Source organism: Pagrus major, chromosome 15 (assembly GCF_040436345.1).
Source record: "Pagrus major chromosome 15, Pma_NU_1.0".
Classification (NCBI taxonomy): Eukaryota; Metazoa; Chordata; class Actinopteri; order Spariformes; family Sparidae; genus Pagrus; species Pagrus major.
In genome coordinates, this window is record NC_133229.1 from 28,908,369 (window position 1) to 28,929,590 (window position 21,222).

The 21,222-nt window shown below is 41.3% G+C and overlaps 1 protein-coding gene across 1 annotated transcript; it reads right to left on the minus strand.

Moving 5' to 3' along the window:
• Positions 1–2,045: 2,045 nt before the first annotated feature.
• LOC141009146 (uncharacterized) lies at positions 2,046–5,056 on the minus strand. The gene is made up of 6 exons (XM_073481592.1): positions 4,950–5,056; positions 4,779–4,861; positions 4,481–4,589; positions 2,866–2,978; positions 2,649–2,763; positions 2,046–2,349 (listed from the first exon to the last, which is right to left on the minus strand). The coding sequence occupies exons 1-6, from the start codon at positions 4,990–4,992 to the stop codon at positions 2,174–2,176; spliced, it is 639 nt and encodes a 212-aa protein (XP_073337693.1). The 5' UTR covers positions 4,993–5,056; the 3' UTR covers positions 2,046–2,173.
• Between the last annotated feature and the right edge of the window lie 16,166 nt (positions 5,057–21,222).

Genomic DNA, 21,222 nt, shown 5'->3' on the forward strand with positions numbered 1-21,222 from the left:
TGCTTTTACTCGTTGAAACAAAGCACAAAGTTACATTATTAAAACTGATAACTTCCTCTTACACTGTGCATGTCTGGTTCTACCTTTTATTTATTTACACAACAGCTCACTGATGCACTGTGAGCAAGATAAGGTGTTACATTACTGGCAAATAAAGAAGACGTACAGAAGAGTGATTTAATACTGCCCTCTAGTGTCCAAAGACTAACACTGCTATTATTGGTTTTTTTTAAGTCAAAACAGTGAAACCTTCATACTTAATTGATATTTAACAGCATGTAAACACATATAATATCATTTTGTTTCAATATTGCATGATAATTGATGTCCATCACTGTTTTAATGTTAATTTTAATTCACTCACTGACTTTTAATGTTGTACAATTAATTTAAAAGATAATAAAGATTAAAAAAAAAGCCACAGTCACTAATATTCACTGTAGAAGAGGTAAAACCATTAAACCATTATGTGATTTTTGTTCATGTCGTGTCACAAACTTCTCCACATTGTTGCCACAAACTTAGAAGCGCTTTTGTGGACAGAGTTGTTTAGATGCTAAAAAATCAGTATGTGGAAGTGAAGGTTTCAGCACACAGCGCTCACACTTGTCATGATGAAGTGTGACTCCATTACCAGCTAGCACCACCTAGTGGGAGATGTGTGACATTACAGTTGACCAATGTTTATACCTCAGTTCACAGACGGTTATTTCCGTAATTGATGATTAGACAGTCTGTCGGCCTACACCAGAGGGTCATTCAGCGGGTCGTTTTCTCTGCTGATTAGAGTGATTGCTAATAGAATGAAGTGGAATGTCAATGGCTACCTAATCTGATCCTGCAATCTCATTTTGACTCTTTAACCTTGGCCTCTGAGCTACGTCTGGATGCGTTGGCAAAAAAACTGAGAGCAGACAGAACTGCAGACACAGCAGTCCATTTAGCAGAGTGGTTAACCTCATTTTCATCGCTGCTCTGCTCCACATTTTGCCACCAAACAAATAAATGGTGGGTGACTATTAGTACAATGAAGTCAGAAGGAAACCAGTTAGGATGGCAATCTTGCACACATGTATCCATCTTCTTGTTAGTGTCCATTTTAGAAGTGTCCCTCCACCACCCACCCACAGAGTATCAGTATAAGTATTTTGGTCCTTTCACAGATCACAGACTCCGCTGGGAGTTGTAATGAACCTGCAGTTTATTTATATCGCACCTTTCAAGATCAGAAATGTCACGCCTTTTAAATGTGTCCACAGATGGAGGGAGAGAGGTCCACAGTGTAGGAGCTACCACTTCAAAAGCACAGAGCCCTTTTTATCTTGAGCCTGGAGAGCGGGACAGATAATGAACCCTGATCAGTGGACCTCAGAGTCCTGCCTGTGTTACTGTCTGTGGCCACAGCAGCTCTTTAATGGCTGTAAATGTGATCACCACATATGGGCGTTACATGGGAATGTCTGGTGCTGATCCGGATAAAGGGACGTGTCAAGGAATTTTCCACATTGCAAGAGAGGGCGTTTCTTTTGACATTTTCCTTAATTTCTCAGGGAATCATGCTGGATGTTGATGACATATTTAGATGGCTAGTATCTACTGCTGGTGAGCTTCAATTATAGTTAAGCAGTTCTGGGTGGTTTAATATTTAGAGTCATACAGGGCTCATCAAATTTTCTTACCCTGTGAGGTCAACTAACTCTGTGAGGGTTCAGGGCTAAAGGCCTTTGGTGTACATTGAGATCGGCCCATAGATAACAGCATAGCCGTTTCTTTAGCACCACCCTCTGGCAAAATTTAATATTTCTTCCACACTTGTAGCAACACCCCCAAAATAGCAAACATTCACCCAAATATTTAGTGTAAACACCTCACAGAGCTCCTACCATGGCTGCAGCAGGCAATGATGAGTTGGACCACTATGGCTAGTTAACAGTCAGAGGAAGACACTGTTGAACATGCACTCCTTAGCTGGTCTGACAGTGGCTGAAAAATATGAAATTGCATGTACCGACACTCAACTCAGTGTGCACGACGGAGGAAACCCATTCATGTTCAAGTACAATTTTATTCTTGAGTCAAACAGTAACTACTTCAAAGCTTCTTCAAGGACTTTCACGCCACAAACTTCATGACGTGTCTGAGGCATTTCCCCACACTTCTTTCTACTTCACAGTCATCCACATACAAGACAGGCGTACTGTGCCGCTCCCTGTACGCCCTCATTCTTCAGCTCAGCAGCGAACCCTTGAATGATGCCGTCCTGCAGTTGGCTGCTGCTCTTGGTCGTCAGGCAGTCCTGATCTTTAGGAAAATACGCCGTCTTTGCTCCCGACACTTGAAAGGGTGCTTCTAGAAACGGAGAGTAAGGAAAGTTCAACTTCACAGCTTAACATGAAAGTTCAAGTTAACCACTATACACTTATATAAAGAGCCACTGTATAAATATATAATGTGAGGTTCCTTGTACAGTCAGTTTAAGACATGAAAAAGTAATAAAACGTAACTGCAGTGAGGAAATCTAAAGTACAGTTGAGGACAGCCGGGCTTTTATAGATTAGCCCCTGCTGTGAACTCTGCTCTGACCTCACAGCAATTAGCTTAAAAGTTGTTGATGCAACTATAAGTTAGTTGATAAAATCCAGCCTTACCGTTGCACACAGCCAGCTTGTTCCCTCCTACGTACTGAGTATCCCATCTATATCCTCTCTGCTCGCTGCATGCATCATACAGACGACTCCTCCTCAGAAAACCAAAATCGTAACCCTGCGACAGAAAGACTCGAGTTATATTCAAGCTTCACACAGACACTTATTCCAACATGTTTTTATTTATTACAGAATATGGAAAATTGTATTTACAACTTACGTCGTTGCACAGAGGTTTGCAGTAGCGCTTGTTGGCAACTGTGACACAAACCAACCCTCCATTTTCGGGAACTTCAGCTTGAGGGCAGTCCTTTGGCTCTGCATCTTGGCATTCTTAAACCAATGATTATTTAATAAATGAGTGATATAAAACATTTTTGGAGTATTCATTGTTTTTTTGTTTATCCGTCACCCCTAAACTGTACTGACTCTCATAATAAAACAGCAGAAATCCACATTAATGTTGATGAAGTCTGGAGCCGCCTGCACGAGGAGCATGTTCTTCATCCAGTAAATTTCAGGCCTACGTGACAAAACACTCGAGCCATTACTCTCCTCGCGGTCTATCAGCAGAAATTGCATCACAACATTTAATCTCAATCAGCGATGAGAGCATCTTCAGTAGAAAGTAATTATTCTACTTGGCAGGTGGAGCTCACTTAATTCAGTGTTAGACTTCAAGTGCTTTGACAAATGTGATAAACTGGGTAACACCGACAGCTCTCCAGCTGCACTCCCACTTTCTCAAAATGATTGCTAGTCAGTGTGGCCGACTTAAGTCTTACTTATTATTTACTTATTTACATCAGTAGTTTCAATCAGCTGCAATCTCCACTTCATCTCAGGTTATCGGGGAGTATAATTCAGCAACAAACCAAACAAACTGATTGAAGAGAAGCAGACTGAATATGGCAGATTTCTTTTTTAATCATTATACCCACAATCAGGAGACTTGGCAGGTAACCTGTTTTTGGATTGAAACCAAATTGTTATCCTGGTCAGTATAGCTTTTTTCTCAAGACGTCATTGTGATGGAGCTGAAAATTGCTTTTATATATCGAGCATTTCAACTTCCTGCCTAAGCCAGTGTCACCCCAACCACGATCTGAGTTTAAAGGAGTCATTTGTAAAAAGATGCTGTAGCTCCAAAACTGTTTACTGCTGCTCACTGTACTATTAGCTATAGCTCTCTTTGGCTGTAGCGAATAGCTGCTGTTAGCAAGTTGCTCAGTTAGCTGTGGAGCTAAGTGGCCCCGTAAGCTGACGGGAGTCTGTGGAACGCGACCTCAGAAGAAAATATGTTTTATTTTGTTTATTTTGTTCATTTATTAGACTCATTATCAAATTTGCAACTTTTACATCAGCCAGATGAAACTACTTGGGGCTGTCAGACTTTTGCCTCTTGCAGTACAAGAAACTTTAACTAAAATTCTGGCCATATCTTAAGTGTCTCTTTAATTCTGACATTAGAGCTGCAAAGACTAATCCATGAGTTGATCGTAATAATTGCCAACTTTTTTTTAGAATTGATTCATCCTTTCATCATCATTTTTCAGGCATGTTGTCATATGTGACAGTAAATAAATAGTCTCTGGAGTTTGGACTCTTTGTTGGACAAAAGAAGCCGTATGAAAACATCACTTTGACCGTAGGGAATTTACAACAAGGACTTTTTGAAACATTTTGACATTTTATTGACTCAATTGGCAGATGAATTGCTAAAGATGATAATCGTCAGCTGCAGCCCTATCTGACATTAACCCTCAAATCAAGTGTAAACTCTCAAACAGCACAGAACACACAGCAACATGCATGTCTCTGGCTCATCCTCCTACCTCTCAGCTGGTGTTTGTGCAGACCATCAGTCAGATTCCTCATGAGGAGCAGCAGTGCAGCTGTCTGCTGTGTGCTCCATGGCAGGTTTTCACCACACTCTATCGCCTCCTGTTGGTTCATGTCAGACAGTACAGCTGTTATGTTTCTCTGACAGTGTGGCATGATATAAAAAAAAAGCAATAGCTTACACAAAAAGAATCATTAACCCAGTGTGGGATATTTTACATGTTGTTTTCATTACAGTCAGTGAACGATGAAGTAGTTTTAGTTCTGCTAGGAGGAACATTAATAGTTTACCTCGAGAGCAGCTGACAGATCTCCAGCTTGTGAGCTGCAGTTCTGATGCATAGTTTCATCCTGAGCTGTAAAGGAGGAGCAGACTGCAAGCAAACACACACTCTGTGCATTATATCCAACTTTACATGTAACATAACATATAACATGCAACATATATAACCATGAGATTACCTGCCAGTGAGCAAAGCCAAATGAGAGTTCCCTTTAAAGCCATAGCTGCTGAATTAGAACTTCTCTGACCCAGAACTGAGGCAGAAATGTGTGACAGGTGAATTTATTGACTCTGGCTGCAGGGGCAAAGTTTCCAGAATTGGCCAATATAGCGGTGTGCAGCCAGGATTGGAGTCATTTCCAACATTTCACAAACGCTGATTTCAAAACGTCCACTTCTCATCCTGTGATGTAACCTGAACTTCGGCTCTGCAGAGCTGGGTGGTGTCACTAGATTTTGCGATTCCCGGAGTTGTTGTTCCTCTGGTTTCTTCTGATAATGAATCATTGTTCCAGTCTGTACGTCCCTGCTTTGTACTGATGGGGGAGCTGGTAGCACACGCTCACTCATATTATTAGCCTTTGTGCTGTTTGTCTTCACAGAGGATGTCACTACTGCTCTTACTTCTGAGCTCATTATGGAGCCGAATGTTGGTATGAAATCTACACACATGAACACACACCCACACAACAGCCCATCAGACACACTGGGTAACTCCAGTGTCAGTCAGTAAGTTGTGCCACGAAGGATGAGCTGTGTAAATAATTCACTGTGCATGTTATTCATTATGGATGTCTGACAATCTGGGAGCAGATGAATTATTGAAGCTTTTAGGAAGAGTGATTGAGCTCATTAACACAGAGAATTGCCTTTTTATGTTTGATTTGAGGAACAAAGATTAGTCCTCGAAATGGACCCCAAGAGCTGCTATTAGCTTCTTACCAGCATGTTCGCTCACACGCTTCAACTCTTCGCCTTTTTATCTACAATTCTTCTTCTTCCTCATCTGATCACAGAAATAATAGAAAGCACAGTTTCCTTTAAATGTTAATGTGATGCACGAATCCATGCAGCATTCAACATTCAGTTGATTACATTTGTAATAAATTAATTGGCAGCTTAAATTCATAACTTTCTGCATGTTGCATGGAAGGGTTGTTGCATGAAGCCTGTGTGGAAGCCTGCAGTTAACTCCTAAAATGTGACACTACTGGATCCTACATAAGATCGACGCAGGACGTTCAGAAACATCTGCTCTATAATCTTATCAGTCACCACATGGTTTTCGCCTTCCTCCTGCAAACACGACTCCCCGCTGTTCCTTGGCATTCTCCGTCAGTTTGTCCCTGCGTGTTAGCTCCCTCTGTGATCAGTCACTGTTCATTTTCGTCACTGTTTCAAAATAAAGCTGATCTCACACCGCTACGCTTGAAGGCAAACATTTATGTCTGTTTGCATGTCCGGAGGAACACCACTGCATACATAAAGGGAGCTGCACAAAGCCCTTTTCGTGGCTCCAGAGGGAGCTGTGTGAAGTCTGATGAAGTGTTTCAAGGGATGTCACTTCTGCCAGGTTTTCATCCTGTATGAACCGCTTTCTTTATGGTGACAAAATGATTAGATTTATTCCAACATAAACAACCATCCACATGACACGCTTTTAGTCCAAATATGCACAAACGAATAAAACAAAACCAAATGGACCCGCTCCGAATCGTAACAACAAACACTGCAGCGCCTGTGCTACGTTAAATGAAAGATGTGACATGCATGACTGTATTACTCAGACGCTGCTGACGGTACCTTTTATGACTCTCTTGTTTAAACTTGTTTTTGTCTTTAAGGTTGACTTTTTTAAAAAGGTTCTGTATAAAAAATTCAGTACCGCTAGACAAGCATCTCAGAGCAAAACAAATTTGTGTTACTGCACCCCAAATCCTGCTCGTTTCCTCCCTTCCAGCTACGTTGTGGCTGTGCAGTGAGTTAAAGGGGAGGTTTGAAGACATGGACCAGACTGTGTGACAGACTGACCACCGCTCAGTGTAGCAGGGACAGCCCGTGGACAGAGCTAACCAGCCATGAGGAGCTGCTGTCAGACTCTCCATATCTACTACAGTCTGCTGGAGCTTTGACATCCACCAGATGCACCTTCATGGCCCTTTGTAAAGGTTTCTGTGTTGTGGCAGAACGAGCGGCCCAGAGAGGCTGAGAGAATGTCTGTGGGGGGACTGTTAGCAGAGTTGGTAGCCACAATAACTCCAGACTCCCTTAACAAATCACATCATTTTGAGAGTTGTTAAGCGAAGAGACTTTTTTTTTTTTAATTACGAAACGGCTACAAGAAATTCTAAATCACTGGTGCCTTCTTGTAAATTCGGCTTTAAATGCTTCACATTTTTTTGTTTATCTGCCGGTAAAAAAAGTGTTAGCTTGTGTGCTTCCGCGTCTCAAAATGTGTCCAAAATTGAGCAGCTGTTTGAACACTAATTTCAAAATTTACAGTAACTTCATGAATGAAGACATAACATGTATTGAGGGTAAACATGTCAAATGCAGTGAACAGTAGCGAATATAGTCTACTTACTTTTCACCCGTGGAGAAAGTCCCCAGACTTCCTTAAGAATCGTGCAATTTTGAGAGTAGTTGAGTGAGGAGAGATTTCATACACCTTGTGAAAAGCTGTTTATAACAAATTCTGGATTATTTGGGCCTTCTTGTAAATTCGGCAAACGTTATACACAAAGATATTTCTTCCTTTGTGTAAAAGCTTTTAGTTCAGTTTTAGATGCAGGTGTATATTTGTTAGTAGCAGGGATTTGACATCACAAGTGGTCACTGGAGACGCATGTTAATGCCAGATGTGAGCTGACGAACTCAGGATGGCTGTTAAGGGCCTTTGACTCCTTCAGAGGAAGGTCGCTTGTCTCACTACAAATGCTCAATGAAAACAGTCACAGTTAAACAACAAATCCCAGTCTGTGTGGTGAGAAAGCCTGATGCTGATCCACCATTGTTGTACCACCTTCTACTTTGCATAATCACGCATTAGCGGTGTGAGCTGTTTTCCTGAGGGGACGCGCTCTATGTACAAAAGGCACACGCTCACTTTTCACACAAATACATTCAGTGGGCCATTCTACCTTGATACCTGCACACAGACAGTGCACATCAATACAGAGCCACACACACACGCCCACAGAAGCTCTTTGTGACTGCGGCGTACAAGTGATGAATGGCGTATATGATAGCAACACGCTCTCCTCTCTGTCTAACCTTTCTCAAATACTCGTGACATTCTCCCTGCGGTGCTCCGTGTCTACCTCCCTCACAGGCGTTGTGCTGAATTAGCCAGCCGTGGAAAACTGCTACTCTGTTGTCAAATGATTCACATGGTTGAGCCACAGAAAGCCTGAGCTAATTGGTATTCAGGCAAAGACGCCGGCGCTACCTGTTTCAAGTACTTTTCCTGTTTGGGAGGATCACTGGTGCCTCCAGGGAGAGTTTGAACGCAATCGCAGCTGATGAATAGCTAATAACATCTATTAGCCATTTTAATTACCCCTGCGCTTTTATCACAAGCCTGATTTATTTTCTTAACACACAGAAGCCGCCGCAGTTGTGGATCATTTTAAAAAGGTGCCGCACGCAACCTTGTAAGAGATTGTCTAAGATTAATGCGCAAACTCCTTTCGGAAGCAAAGGTTTAGCACTGATATTCAACTCTGAGCTCGTAACATAACAGCCAAACTGATCCTGTCAGTTGATAAAGGCTTTTCTGCCTAAACAAAAATCAAAGTGAGGAGATGGGAGAGACAAGAAGGGAACAGGGCAGTTGAAAGAAGGACTGATAACTCCAGCTGTGCCAGATCAAATTTTGAGGCGCAGCAGGAAGCTCTAAAAAGAAGCTTTCTTCTCCCTGTCTGGCCTCACCCCGCACACTAATTAACAAACTATAATAGTGACAGAAATGTCTGCTGGTGGGATGAGAAACTTTTTCTCAAAAGTGTGATTATAATAGTTTGACTGACAGCTCCACCACTCTCCCACTCGCCTCTCTCGCTACTGTTTAGCGTACACAAATTAATGGATTGAGAGGCAGCACTTACAGCGAGTGTGCAGGAGAAAGAACATTTTTAATAAAAGACCATCTTCGCTCCCCCCCTTTGCCTTCTCAATGGACTGCGCTGAGCGAGCCGGTGTGATGGGTTTCTCGCGGCCTCTTAGTCACTCAGTATGCCCCATCAGTCAGATGAACATGCAGATTGCTCAACACCTACAGGAACAGAGAGAACATCCACGTACCGAAGCAACAGCACAGAACACACACCAGATGGAGGAAACTATTAATTTATCAAATATTTATAAGATGCAAATGTGAATAAAAAATGATGGTGCCGTCCCCGAACACCTGTTTCCCTGCCGGCTTAGCGAGCTCTTGTTTACCACCTGTCTTCCTGAACGCTAGCAGAGCTGCGAGTGTTAGCATGTCACGCTGATTACTGCTTCTATATACTTCTACTCCAGTAAAAACACTCCTGTTTACTCTTTGGGTGGACAAAAGGAATACAGACTGAGAGCCACTGTTGCCTCCCTGCTCTTTGCTACCTGTCTCTTTGCTTACCTGCTGTCTTCTTACCTGACCTTTAACTAATATCGAAGGTTATGGCCTTATTGCCTGTTAGTATGCTAATGACTGTTTAGCTGTTGGCTGCTCACCATTTGAGTTTTCTACAAATCCATATGCAACCTCTCTGCATCAGTGATTTATGGTTATGATTGCAACCTTCTGGGCCGCTGCAGGATGTACTGTAACGTTCACATATACAGCAGTAAACCTACATTTTACTGACGCTACTGATTTTGTCATATCGTGTTAAATTGTACCGTTTTTTTTTGCAGTACCCTGTTTATATCAACAGGGCCAGACTAACATCCCAGTTGCCAGGATATTATTTTTTTCAGTGTTATTACAAGCTAACAAGGCTGCCAAACAGGTGACAGGAGTTCGAGTCACACCACTGGATATTTTTGAGGACACCTGGAGACATTTCCATCCGTTTTTGTGGCGTCAAAACTGGTTCTCTTTTTAAAAGGAGAACTGTGGACATTTCACTGGAAGTCGGACCATTTCCATCTGTGATGGTGGCGATGAAAACAGGTATTTTAAACCAAACCGTGATGTTTTCCTGAACCCTAACCAAGTGTTTTTTGTGCCCAAACCTAAACAGAGCACGAGCACAGCGTCATGACACAAGAAAAATAGAAAATTCCACCTAAACAAATGGAAAGTCGCAACATAAAGCAACGTTCAGTTTTAACTTATTTGTGGTTTTTGCAGAAACATACTCAGATATTTGTTCTGGTGATTGGGCTGAACATGGACAAAAGGAAAGCCCACATTTGGTTGGAAGGAGAAACACACCTACTGAATACTTCTACTATGATGTCACAGTGCCAACCTTTTCAAAAAGGTGGTTGAGCGAATGAAAGAGGAAGACTTCATTAATCAGAGCATGCATGGTAATATATTAAATAAATATTTCATTAGAGGTGTATGCAGTTTAGTAAGAATATTGTCTTTTTTTGTGCATGCAAACATGGTCATTGCCCAACTCTAGATGTCCTAACACTTGGACTAATGAGAATCTTCATAGACCTACAGTATTTTTTTGGCCTTTATATGGCTTTATTGATAGAGCAGCTGAAGACACGACAGGAAACGGGGTGAGAGAGAGGGGGGTTGACGCTCAGCAAAGAGCCCCAGGCTGGGACTCGAGCCCGGGGCTGCTGCAGCGAGGACAGGGCCTGTACATGGGACGCCCGCTCTACCAACTGAGCTAATAAGTGCCCCAGACCTAGAGCATTTTAATCAAACCTAGGAATGACGTATTGAAAAAAGTTGGCAGGATTTTGCAGAAACATAATGACGCTCAGTTTGATACGAGTACGAAACATAACAAAACACATCCTAGTTTCCTAATGTTCTATTGGTGCATGTGAACATCTGTGAATGGTTGTTCCTGTGAGGCTTCCTGACTGTTATACTGACACCGTGCTGAAGATTTCAAGCAGGAGCTCCTACTACATAAAAAGACAACCTGCTGTATCATCCAGAGAGGATCTGTGTAATTGGGATACGCTCTGTAGCTACACGACAGAAGGGCACAGAAAGCGAGCAAGGGTTCATTGTTCATGTCTTTAAAGGGTTAGAGCTGCTGCCAAAAGCTGACAGGAGGCCTGAAAACCTGGTGCCAGCGTCTTCACCCTCCCTTTTACTTTCAAGAGCTTAAAGCAGCTGCATGAAAAACTTTTTTAATGGTGTGAGGAGGCTTTGTTATCGATCGATAGTGTTTTTCTTTTAGTAATTTGTTTGTTTTGAAATGAGGAATTAGCATCAAAATGCACAGGCGGTGATTTTATTCTCTGTTACAAAGACTAGCTTTTAGAGATTTAGAGCCTGTCATAGCCTTAATACATTCACATTCATACAAACATCAACAAAAGGCTGTAAAAATCACACTAATGATGAGATTAGTACCAATCTCATTTTTCTCTTGCTCTGCTGCTGAATATACAAATAATTCATTTGTGATATTAAGTCTATTAAAGCTTATAAAATACTTATACCTGACCGACAATCTGGCCAGCCTAGAATATGTTTAGTTTTCAGTTCCTGGTTAAAATGTGTTTTCTTGCTATTTTCCCTCCTGAGGCTCCTCGTCGACTGGATTTCACACGACTTCTTATGGAGGTTGATGACAAATGCAGCCCGGCCAAGTTGTCTCATGCTGGGAATGTTTGGCACTTTCTGCTGGAGCGTCTCCAGTGTGATTAGTAGGATCTAAACTGCTCAAGAAGTCCAAGAAACAGGAAAATTAATAATTAATTACATGTTAAGTCAGTTTTATTCATATAGCTCAATATCACAGTTGTCTAAAGGGGCTTTTTCAATGTAAAGAGTCACATTTAGTGCATTTTGTTTGCCATCATGTTGAGTGAATGCATCTGAACTTGAAGCTTGATTGGTGATTTATTCCAGGAGACAGAATAACCAATTTGAAATGCTTTACTTTAAATATAATACTTGAAAAACACATTATGTTTATGTAAAAGTCTGCAATAATTTCATGTAATCAGACTACTTTATTTGATTCATTCACAGTGTCTCAACATGGCAGAAAAACTGAGTTAAAAGTGACACTTTACATTGAACTTGTGTAACAACATTTGATGGAAAATCTACATGTGTTTAAAATACTCAGTCAGTCGACATACTGCCATTTTTTTTACAAGGATAGAAACAACTTACTGTTTTGCATTAATGCCGAATTTACAAGAAGGATTGGAATTATTTAAAAATTGCCATAGCCGTGAAGCAAAGTTACTTATTTTTCTCCTCAAGCAACAACTCTTAAAATCACATGATTTGTAAAGGGAGTCTGGGGGCTATTGTGGTTACGAGTTCACAATGTAGTTGAAACAGCATTCACAAACTTTTGCTGTTAACATTGGCAGGTTCAGAGAGCCCAAAGACATAATTTACATTACAGTGAACTACATGGAAATCAGACAGCGTGTAATTTATTCTGCCTGTTGTGGCGTCTTCTTCTTCTCATTTCACAGAGGACGTCGTTTGAATAGACGGTCCTTCAACGTGGCCCAGGACACACATGTATGTACACACTGCTAGGAGAATATAGTCACATGCGGCCCAGACCACAGACGCGGGCTGATACCAGGTCTGAACAGGGCCTACAACAAGGAAAACGTGCACACAAAGGTGATAAAGAAAGAGAAGCCACTGAACCTCCTGGAGGATAAAGATCCAGATACAAAACACATTTGAAAGGAGGCAGCCAGAGGACAGAGAGAGAAAATGATAGGGGTCCCAGGGTGGCAGATAAGAGGGCCAAGACCTGAAGTACTCCACATTTCATACATGAAAAATTTTGCTGTAGTATCATTCTCGGAAACACACTGTGTTCTTTCATGTGAGAGCCAGATACACCCAACTTTCAGTCAGTGTTGGGGTACAAAGTGCCACAAAACATCTGTGAATGTGTAAAAACATTTCAAAGAAGCGGAAAAAAGTCCACTGGCAACCTTCAGCTGTGTTTTTTTGCTCCCTCACTCAGTCATTCGCTGTTTCCCAGAGACACTGATGCTGCTAATGGGCCCGAGGACAGCGAAAAGCTTTTCAGATTAGTGCTCCAAAAGCAGCTTTAGGACTGCTACCAGTCCCAGCTGTGGGACCTTCCCTCGTCGGGGAGTTTGGCTGTACGAAACATTTGTTTATTCCAGGAAGAAAACTGAAGTTTGACGAGACAGGACGACTCTGACACTTTGAAATGTAACATTATGCTTGCCATGTGATGGGTTGGCTGTGTTTGCATTTATGTGTGTTGATTTCCATATGAGACAGCGTGCGAGTCTGTGTGTGCGTGTGTGAGTTATTGGTTTAATTTTCCCCTTTATGTGACTGTAAATGAATGCTATTTGAATAAAGCTACTGAGGCTCATAAAAGTGCCTGTGTTGAGATAGTGGATCTAGTTAAGTTCCTCCTCACATCCGAAAAGTGCAATGAGCTGATGGGCAGCGACAGAGACGGGAGCTGAAGAGAAGTCTTCCACTCCTCTCCATCAGCTGTGATATCTTTAAAGTCTGATTCACACCGCTGATGATATACTGTCTGGGCTTTTGGTGACATCACCCTTAAAACTGACCTGAAAGATCAGAGAGAGGAACAATAAATTCAAGGCACAACGTGGGTGGAGGCCCAGTCAACCACACATATTTCTGCATTTCTACTGCAGCCAGCCCTGCAGCAAATTTATTCCTATTACTCACTTGATTTCTTTTTTCCGGGCCATTGTGGCAAAAAACGATAAAAACGTTATAAATGATATATCTATTTTGGACGGCTTTTGCTACCTGACACAAGCCTGTTTTTTCTTCAAACACGTGATTATAAAACCAGGAACTGCACCAAAGTCTTTTAAGCACTTACCATGTGGGAATTAAGTGTTGATTTAATCATAGAGCCTCATTTTGAAACTAAATGTTCTGATTTTCATGGTAGACAATGAAAACAGAAAGTGAGGGCAAAATCCAGAGAACAAAATGCAGACAAAGGAAGGTATCAAAAGGGCAGGAAACAAAAAACAAGACTCCTCTGAGAGCAAAGCTAAACCAAACCAGGAACAGGTGAGACACAAGGAACAAAGCTGAACCGGGGAACAGATGTGAAAATGCAGATGAGCTGACAAAGAGTTATCGATAAATACAGACGTAAATACACTGAGGGAAGGAAGACTAAAGAGGGACAGGTGAAACCCATGGGTCAATCACAAAAGGCGGGGAAAAACACAAAGACAGGAAGTGTAAATCAAAACAAGACACATGAGGATAAACCTACAAAATAAAACAGGAACCAAAACTAAAGCCCCAAATTATAACAGTAGTTAAAAACAAGTGCGATGAAAGATTTCTTTTGCCATTTAAAGACTTGGTGAGCATGCAAAGACGTCTGCTACCTTTTATCAGCACGTAGTATTTCTCTACACTCCTCTGACCTATCAAATAAACTAATTATAGAATTTCTTGTGACATTTTTTTTAAACGTAATGTCAACATATGATTAGAAAAGATGATTAGTTTACAAGCACAGACCCTTTTGGTTTCTCTCCACTTCACTTATTTCATGAAGTGCCTCTTGGGTAATCAGCTATTTTTACCGTCTCGCCCTCTAACTTTCCTCTACCGACAGCAGCATTAGCATATGAGTCAGAGCACCAGAGGGCGACACATGATCCGACGTTTAGTGTCCATGCATAAATGTGCAGAGCGGCAAAAGACAGCTGACTTACACTTCAGGTTTTATTTACCTCAAGACCTGCCCCGTGTGAGTGTGCAGGTGGATCTGTGGGCGTCGGGTGAAGTGTGTTCATCTGCGTTTAACACCACAGGACCTGAGCAGATGCCTCACTAAACACATCAGAGAGAGCTGCTCCTTCCCTCATTATTTTTAAATGTCACTGTTGTTGTTATATTTCTCTATATTCAGCCTTGTCTATTGCAAATGCCACAGCCTCGGCCGAGCGTCTTTTTTTCATTCATTGTTTTTGATTTCAACACACAAAATCGATACTTAAAAAAAAAAAATGAGTCGGCAAAAGTAAATGAGAGTCCCTGAGCAGGTATTGTTCAGGTGCAGTCGTGAGAAACTCAAGCCCTCGTTTTTCCACTAAGCTGACAGAAAAGAAGAGAACAGACTAAGCAGCTCTCAGCTGTTTAACCATGTGAATGATGTGCGCTCACACTCGTCCTGACGCAACCTGGACTGTGTTAAATAAAAAGGTAATGGTCATAAATAATCCATAACTACTGAAAAAAATGACCTCATTAAACTTTTGAGATTTTAACTTGGAAACTTTCTGCAGGTTTTTTTCTTTGTATATTCACAAGTCTCCTGCCAATCAATGGATTATTAGTTTACTCTATGCACAGCAATCTGTTTGTGTATTAAAGGGCATGTTGTGCAGCAGTTATTAAAACCTCTGCAGGGTAAATATGTCGAATGAGTAAATCAGCAGCGTGTGAGCTGAAGCACCGATGATTATTGTACACCACCTGCAGCTTTGTGACGAATTGAGCGATTGTTCATCGCCGAGCGACAGCAGCTGCCATCGAGTTCAAGGTGTGCACCGAATCTTCTCATGGAAATATGTGACCCTCACTCTGGTTAGAAACCAGCTGGTTTAAAACAGCACAGTTATAAAACCAGAAACTGAACCAGTTTGTTAGGAAATGTCTTAAAATGACTCAACGGTAAGTATTCTGAGCTCTTAACATGTACACATTTCCATGGTGAGCATGTTAGCTTGCTGACATTAGCACTACTGCAGACCCCCTTAAAACTTGTGACATCTGTCGCATTGTGTTGTGTGAACAAGCAGCACATTATTTTTTAGAGTGGCTTTTTATTGTGACCAGTCCAGAGCACACCTGCGCTCTGCCACACCTGTCAGGTGGGTGGATTATCTTGGCAAAGGAGAAGCGCTCACTAACATGGAATTTAAAACATTTCATTAGCTTTCTGTGTGCACAGAAAAAGTCTTAGATCTTTTGCTTCAACTCATGAAAAATGGATAAGTATAAGTTATTTTTACAGCCCAATATAATAAACACAGACTTTCCTCAAAGGTCTCAAGACTAAAATTAAGATTAAGATAAGGAAAAACTCAAAAACAAAATACCTGACAGAGAAATAAATAAAGAAACCTCAGGTAGAGAGTCCATGATGTGCAGACGGTTGTGTGACCAATTTAGTCAAATTAAAGTGTTGACAATCAGGATAAAAAAACATATACGAGCCCAATAGACAGGTGAAAGAAAATTAAATACTTTTCCATTCTCCGGAGAAACTTTTACCTCCCTCATTTAAGTTTTTTCCATCTGGTCCATTGATCCCTAACTTTTGGCATGCAATCATAAAGATCTTTTAGCCGTCATCTTGGCGGCTGCAGAAGGCACAGGTGCGTCGTTCTTTGAACAACGTTACAGCTGCTGTCGGGGAAACCAAGGCAACTTCTGTGGCACAGGGACACGCTCTCCCAGCTGGATGGCTTGATTCTACACTGTCCAGTGACAGGGCCAGTGTTTGTGAATTTGGCCCCTGAACGGGAGCGCTTAGAAAGGTTACGTTTTCAACTGCTCCCGCATCGTGTCCTCTGTCAAAGGGGTTAATTTCCCCTAATTTTCCTCTGTGTGGATGCATGCTAAAGAGCAAGGATCAGGGGAACTGGGGGGGAAGTGTCAAGGAGTCCTACAGCCTCACAGAGCAACAGGCAACAGGCATGCCTGGAAACTCTTATGTTTCCTTATATTCCACCAAAATGCAATATTTTCCCCTCTGATGTCTTTTAAAAAGGTCGTGTCCCTCTTATTGTTATCACAAGTCTATGACTAAACTTTGGTGGCAATTCCAGAGAAATAGTTTTATGGTTATGGTTTGGGATAGTTAGAAAGATATTACCCTCAATTAAACAGACATTTGAACATCTGATTGACCGTTTTCAATGAATCATTTGAATTACAGGCGACCGTGGGTTTTTTTAAACGTGCCCTTGTTGAGAAAAGAGGGACTTGAGAGGAAGTATAATAGTTCAGGCAAAACAGAAGTTTTCAGGACAGTTTTAGGATTATTTTTATGGCTTTCCTGCTTCAGTGGATTTTACACAGAGGCGGTGAGATGAGCATTAGAGGCTTGATGACATGAAACATAACTCTGAGCTGGTGTCAGAGTCATTTAGCACTTTATGGCACTACATGTTCCCGAGGCTGCTGTGCAAGGTGGGACAGTTTTAATACTTCACCGGACAGATTTGTGAAGGTGTCTTTCCCTGTTCATGGATTTAGCATGAACTGAATAACAAATTATTAACAAATATTCTAAATTATTTTGTTTCTTTGTCAAAATTTAGAGGAGCCGAGACTGGAGCGATTTGGATTTTTATTCAAAAGCAGTACATTTGGGAGGACCGGAGAGATGAAAGAAGTGTTCCTCTTATGATGTCTCAACTCGGAGTATCAGTCGGATCACTTTAGATTTGCCACAACTTGTACTTCAAGGTGTACTTATTGGTCCTCAGATGTGTAGCTCTTAATTGAGAACAATTTGAAAAGACAAGTTATTTATGTCAAGCCATCATTAAGATAGAACTGTTAACAGCTTTGAGGTTACAGCAGTTAAATGATGCAGCAAGTAGTGATAAGTGCTGGTAGATGCTTTTAAAGGTGTGTTTCACTTAAGAGCTGCTTGTTTTATGCATCATTTAGTCCTGCACAGTTCTTCTCACTGACTGTGACACCCATCTGTGGCGGCAGAGCTCCACGACTCCGGCAGGTTAATTCATGTCATGTGTTTGGTTTAGCTGACATTCAGCTCAAAATCAATGGAGTTTGATCAGGAGAGATCAGAAACTGCAATTTAACTCAGATTTGCAACTTTTTCTTGGAGGTGAAAAAGTAGGATAGTGTTTGTCCGTTCACTCGAGGGCTGGCAAAATGACAGAAAAACAACAAAAGGTGAAAATTACAGTGCAATCAATGAGGACAGGATAGAAATATGAACAGAACAGGAAAACATCATGTGTTGGTTTATAATACCTGTTTTGATCACCACACACAGGGCTGCAGATGGACCAATTACCTGTCAAAAATATCAGTATTTTGTTGCCACTAACACGTCTAGAAGCTGTCCCGAGGTCTCCTGTGGTGCCTCACAAACAAATGCTAAAACAAAGACTAGAACCACAGTCACTGGCTTTTGATCTGGGTGAACATACTTCCTGTACGTGGCAGAGTCAATGTTTGAACTAGTTGGAGCGTAGATGAGTTTGGTTATATACAAATTGTGAAGAGGTGTTTTTATTGTGTTGTCTTGAAAGGGATTGTGACTGTCACTTTAAACTGCTCTTATTACCCGAGAACACAACGGAGGAATTTCTTTTTAACTGGAAATAAATGTGATTGGAGTCCTATCATTGAATTATGTTGCAGCTCCAGTGGTTAGACTGCAATTGGACCTCAGGTGGACCATCTGCCCAGTCAGACAGGCAGATGACCAGATGGCCTAACATATTTACTGGCCCCGGAGCCCCACCGGCAGACAGACCGAAAGGAAAACTGGAGACTTTCCACATCAGCTTCCTGCAAAATAAATGCACACAAACAGACTCTGTCTGCCACAGATGTGCACACACACACACACACACACACACACACACACACACACACACACACACACACACACACACACACACACACAGAAACCACACAGAGAGAATGGAATATGATTCTCTGATCACAGAGACACTTTAGGTTTGTTGTTTGGTCCCATAAAGGGTTCAACTGTTGGTCAACCAAAACAAACCAAACTAAACGGACAAAGTTTTGACTGACCTTAATGTGAAAGTAAGCAGGAAGACAACTTGGTTATCCAGATCCCTTTGTCACCAATGGTTTGACGGGTCACGTGCTGCATCTCATCAAAAATGTTTTTCTAAAACACTTTACATTTTCACCTCGTACTTCTTCACATGACCATGTCGCTGCATCACCAGGATGCTTTTGCAAAGCTTAGTTGAATCCTTTTATTGAAATATAATACAAATACAATACACACAGGTGATCTGAATCCACTGCAATCGATCCAGGGGGATTTTGAAATTTTGCCAAAATAAAAAACAATATTAAGTACTGCACAATGGGACTGCTACATCTCTGTGAACCAGTGTTGGGTAAGGTAACTTTAGCAACAGTAATGTATTTACAGCAACAAGTTTGGACAGGAGCAACAAAAGACTGGGAAAGTGCTGAAATGCTCAAAAATCACAAGACTCACAGTGTCTCAGCCTTTTTGGAATTGGGTTTGTAACAAGACAAAACTTTGAGATATGGACTAGTTCAGATGGTTAGAGGAACACATTGAAGACAACACACACACAAACTAATCATTCACATCACACAACTGCAGTAATCTTGGAATCGGTACACTTAATCTGAAATCAGTGTTTGCTCTTCAACGTTGACATGACAACAACACAACAAAAGAAACAGTAGAGTGAGGAGCAAATCAGAGATTTGAGATTTCTCAAAGCTGCTGTAAGCACTATTTTCTTGTTGAAATAAGTGTTAAAATAGATCCTTATTCCTAACTGTAATCACTGTTGTAGAGTGTTTGATCAGTGACCCACGTCGCTGCTTCACGAGAAAAGACAATTTCTTGTGTCCCTGCCAGCTTTTTTCAATCAGGACAGAAAACTCCATAAAGAGGTGGTCTTGTCTGCTCGGTGAGCACGCAGAGAGCTGCATCCTCCTGTTCTGGTACTAATACCAGCAATGGAAGAACAGGGAAAGCGACCCAATCCAATACTCCTGGTGACGGCTTATACTACTAAACAGGCCAAGTGTTGACAAACACTTGCAAAACAGACAGGAAGCCGTAAAACAACGTTACAGCAGCATAAAATCTGCACTTACTTTAAATTAAGTTACCATTTTATCCAACACTGGATCGATGTGGATCTGCCTTGATGGTCAGAAAACAGGCAGACAGGTTAAGTCTCGTAAAAACAAAGATTTGTTCTTTTAAAACTTGCGATTCCATTGATGTACTTTCCTGTCAAAAACTACTGTGTTTCTATAATCCAGATAATATCTCTGAAATTGATTTGACATGTTTATCTGCTCTAATGAAAGTCTAGAGCAGAAATCTTGACTTTTTTTTAATAACATTGAAATATGTGACACAAAAATAGCATGTCTGAAGATTACACTAGAAATAAAACACATTTCAGCAATTAGAAGAGTAACAGTAAGGGTTATAACTCGATTTCATTTAATTTATTGGTTAATTTCTGTTCTGATATTAAGCCTCACCATCCTGGAGCCCTTCTGCTCACACTGTACTGGCCTCCTCTCAGTTTTCTGACCTGCGCTTCAGTGTCTTTTACAGCTTCTGAGCTCCAGTTCTACTTATCTCCCAAGTCATTTTCCTTTCACTGATTTTGTAATCAGCTACTCATCACGACTTTCTTCAGCCTAGTCTTAATAGGTTTCCCCGTGGCTAATATCAGCTCCTTTACTCTGTTCGCCATTAGCCTCTTTAATGAAAGCATGACCCCTATCTGCAGCCCTGCCTCTGTCTCCCTCTCGGCCCATCCAAAGCTCTAGACATCACAACGGCAAGGTGATTGAAAATGTCACTTCTCGTCCTTATTCAATTTGATATTATCTGTTATGGCTCCTCGGAGGCTCTCACAAAGCCAGCACTGGAAATGGTGGCTGAAAGGACCCATTAGGTCGTTTTGTGTTTGTGATATTTTCTCTCTGAGCTTCCTTCACACGGTGCTGTTGCAGTATGAGCTCAGCGCAACACGCAGAGGAGGCCTGCAGATTTTGATCTCAACAGCTGTCGCTCTGCTGTTGAAGTGGGTGTACGACAAGCTGAACAATAGGGAAATCTGGTTTTGGGAAAGCCAACGCTTCTCATTTTCATAAACAAGCTGGTGACACGAAAAAAGAAATTTAAATTTCTAAAATGGCTTTAGTCAGAGTGTGATACTGCTGAGAAGTTCTGTTGTAAAATTACTGCAGTATACGTATGATATATATCATATATATGATTTTTGATTGAATAGTTTGTGTCATGTTAGATGATTAATAAATGAACAACAATAAATGAACAACAATTTACACAACTAGCCTGTCCTCATCAGAGTAGGACCATACGGACGATACAAGCAGCTTATTAAGACCCATATTTATGTTCATTGTGAGGCGGCGACCTCTAGTGTCCATAGTTATTATTACGGCAGCAAAGGAGGAGCTCAGTAGAAATAGTGTAAAAGTTACAAAGTCTCAAAACGTGTGAATAAATGCAAGCTACA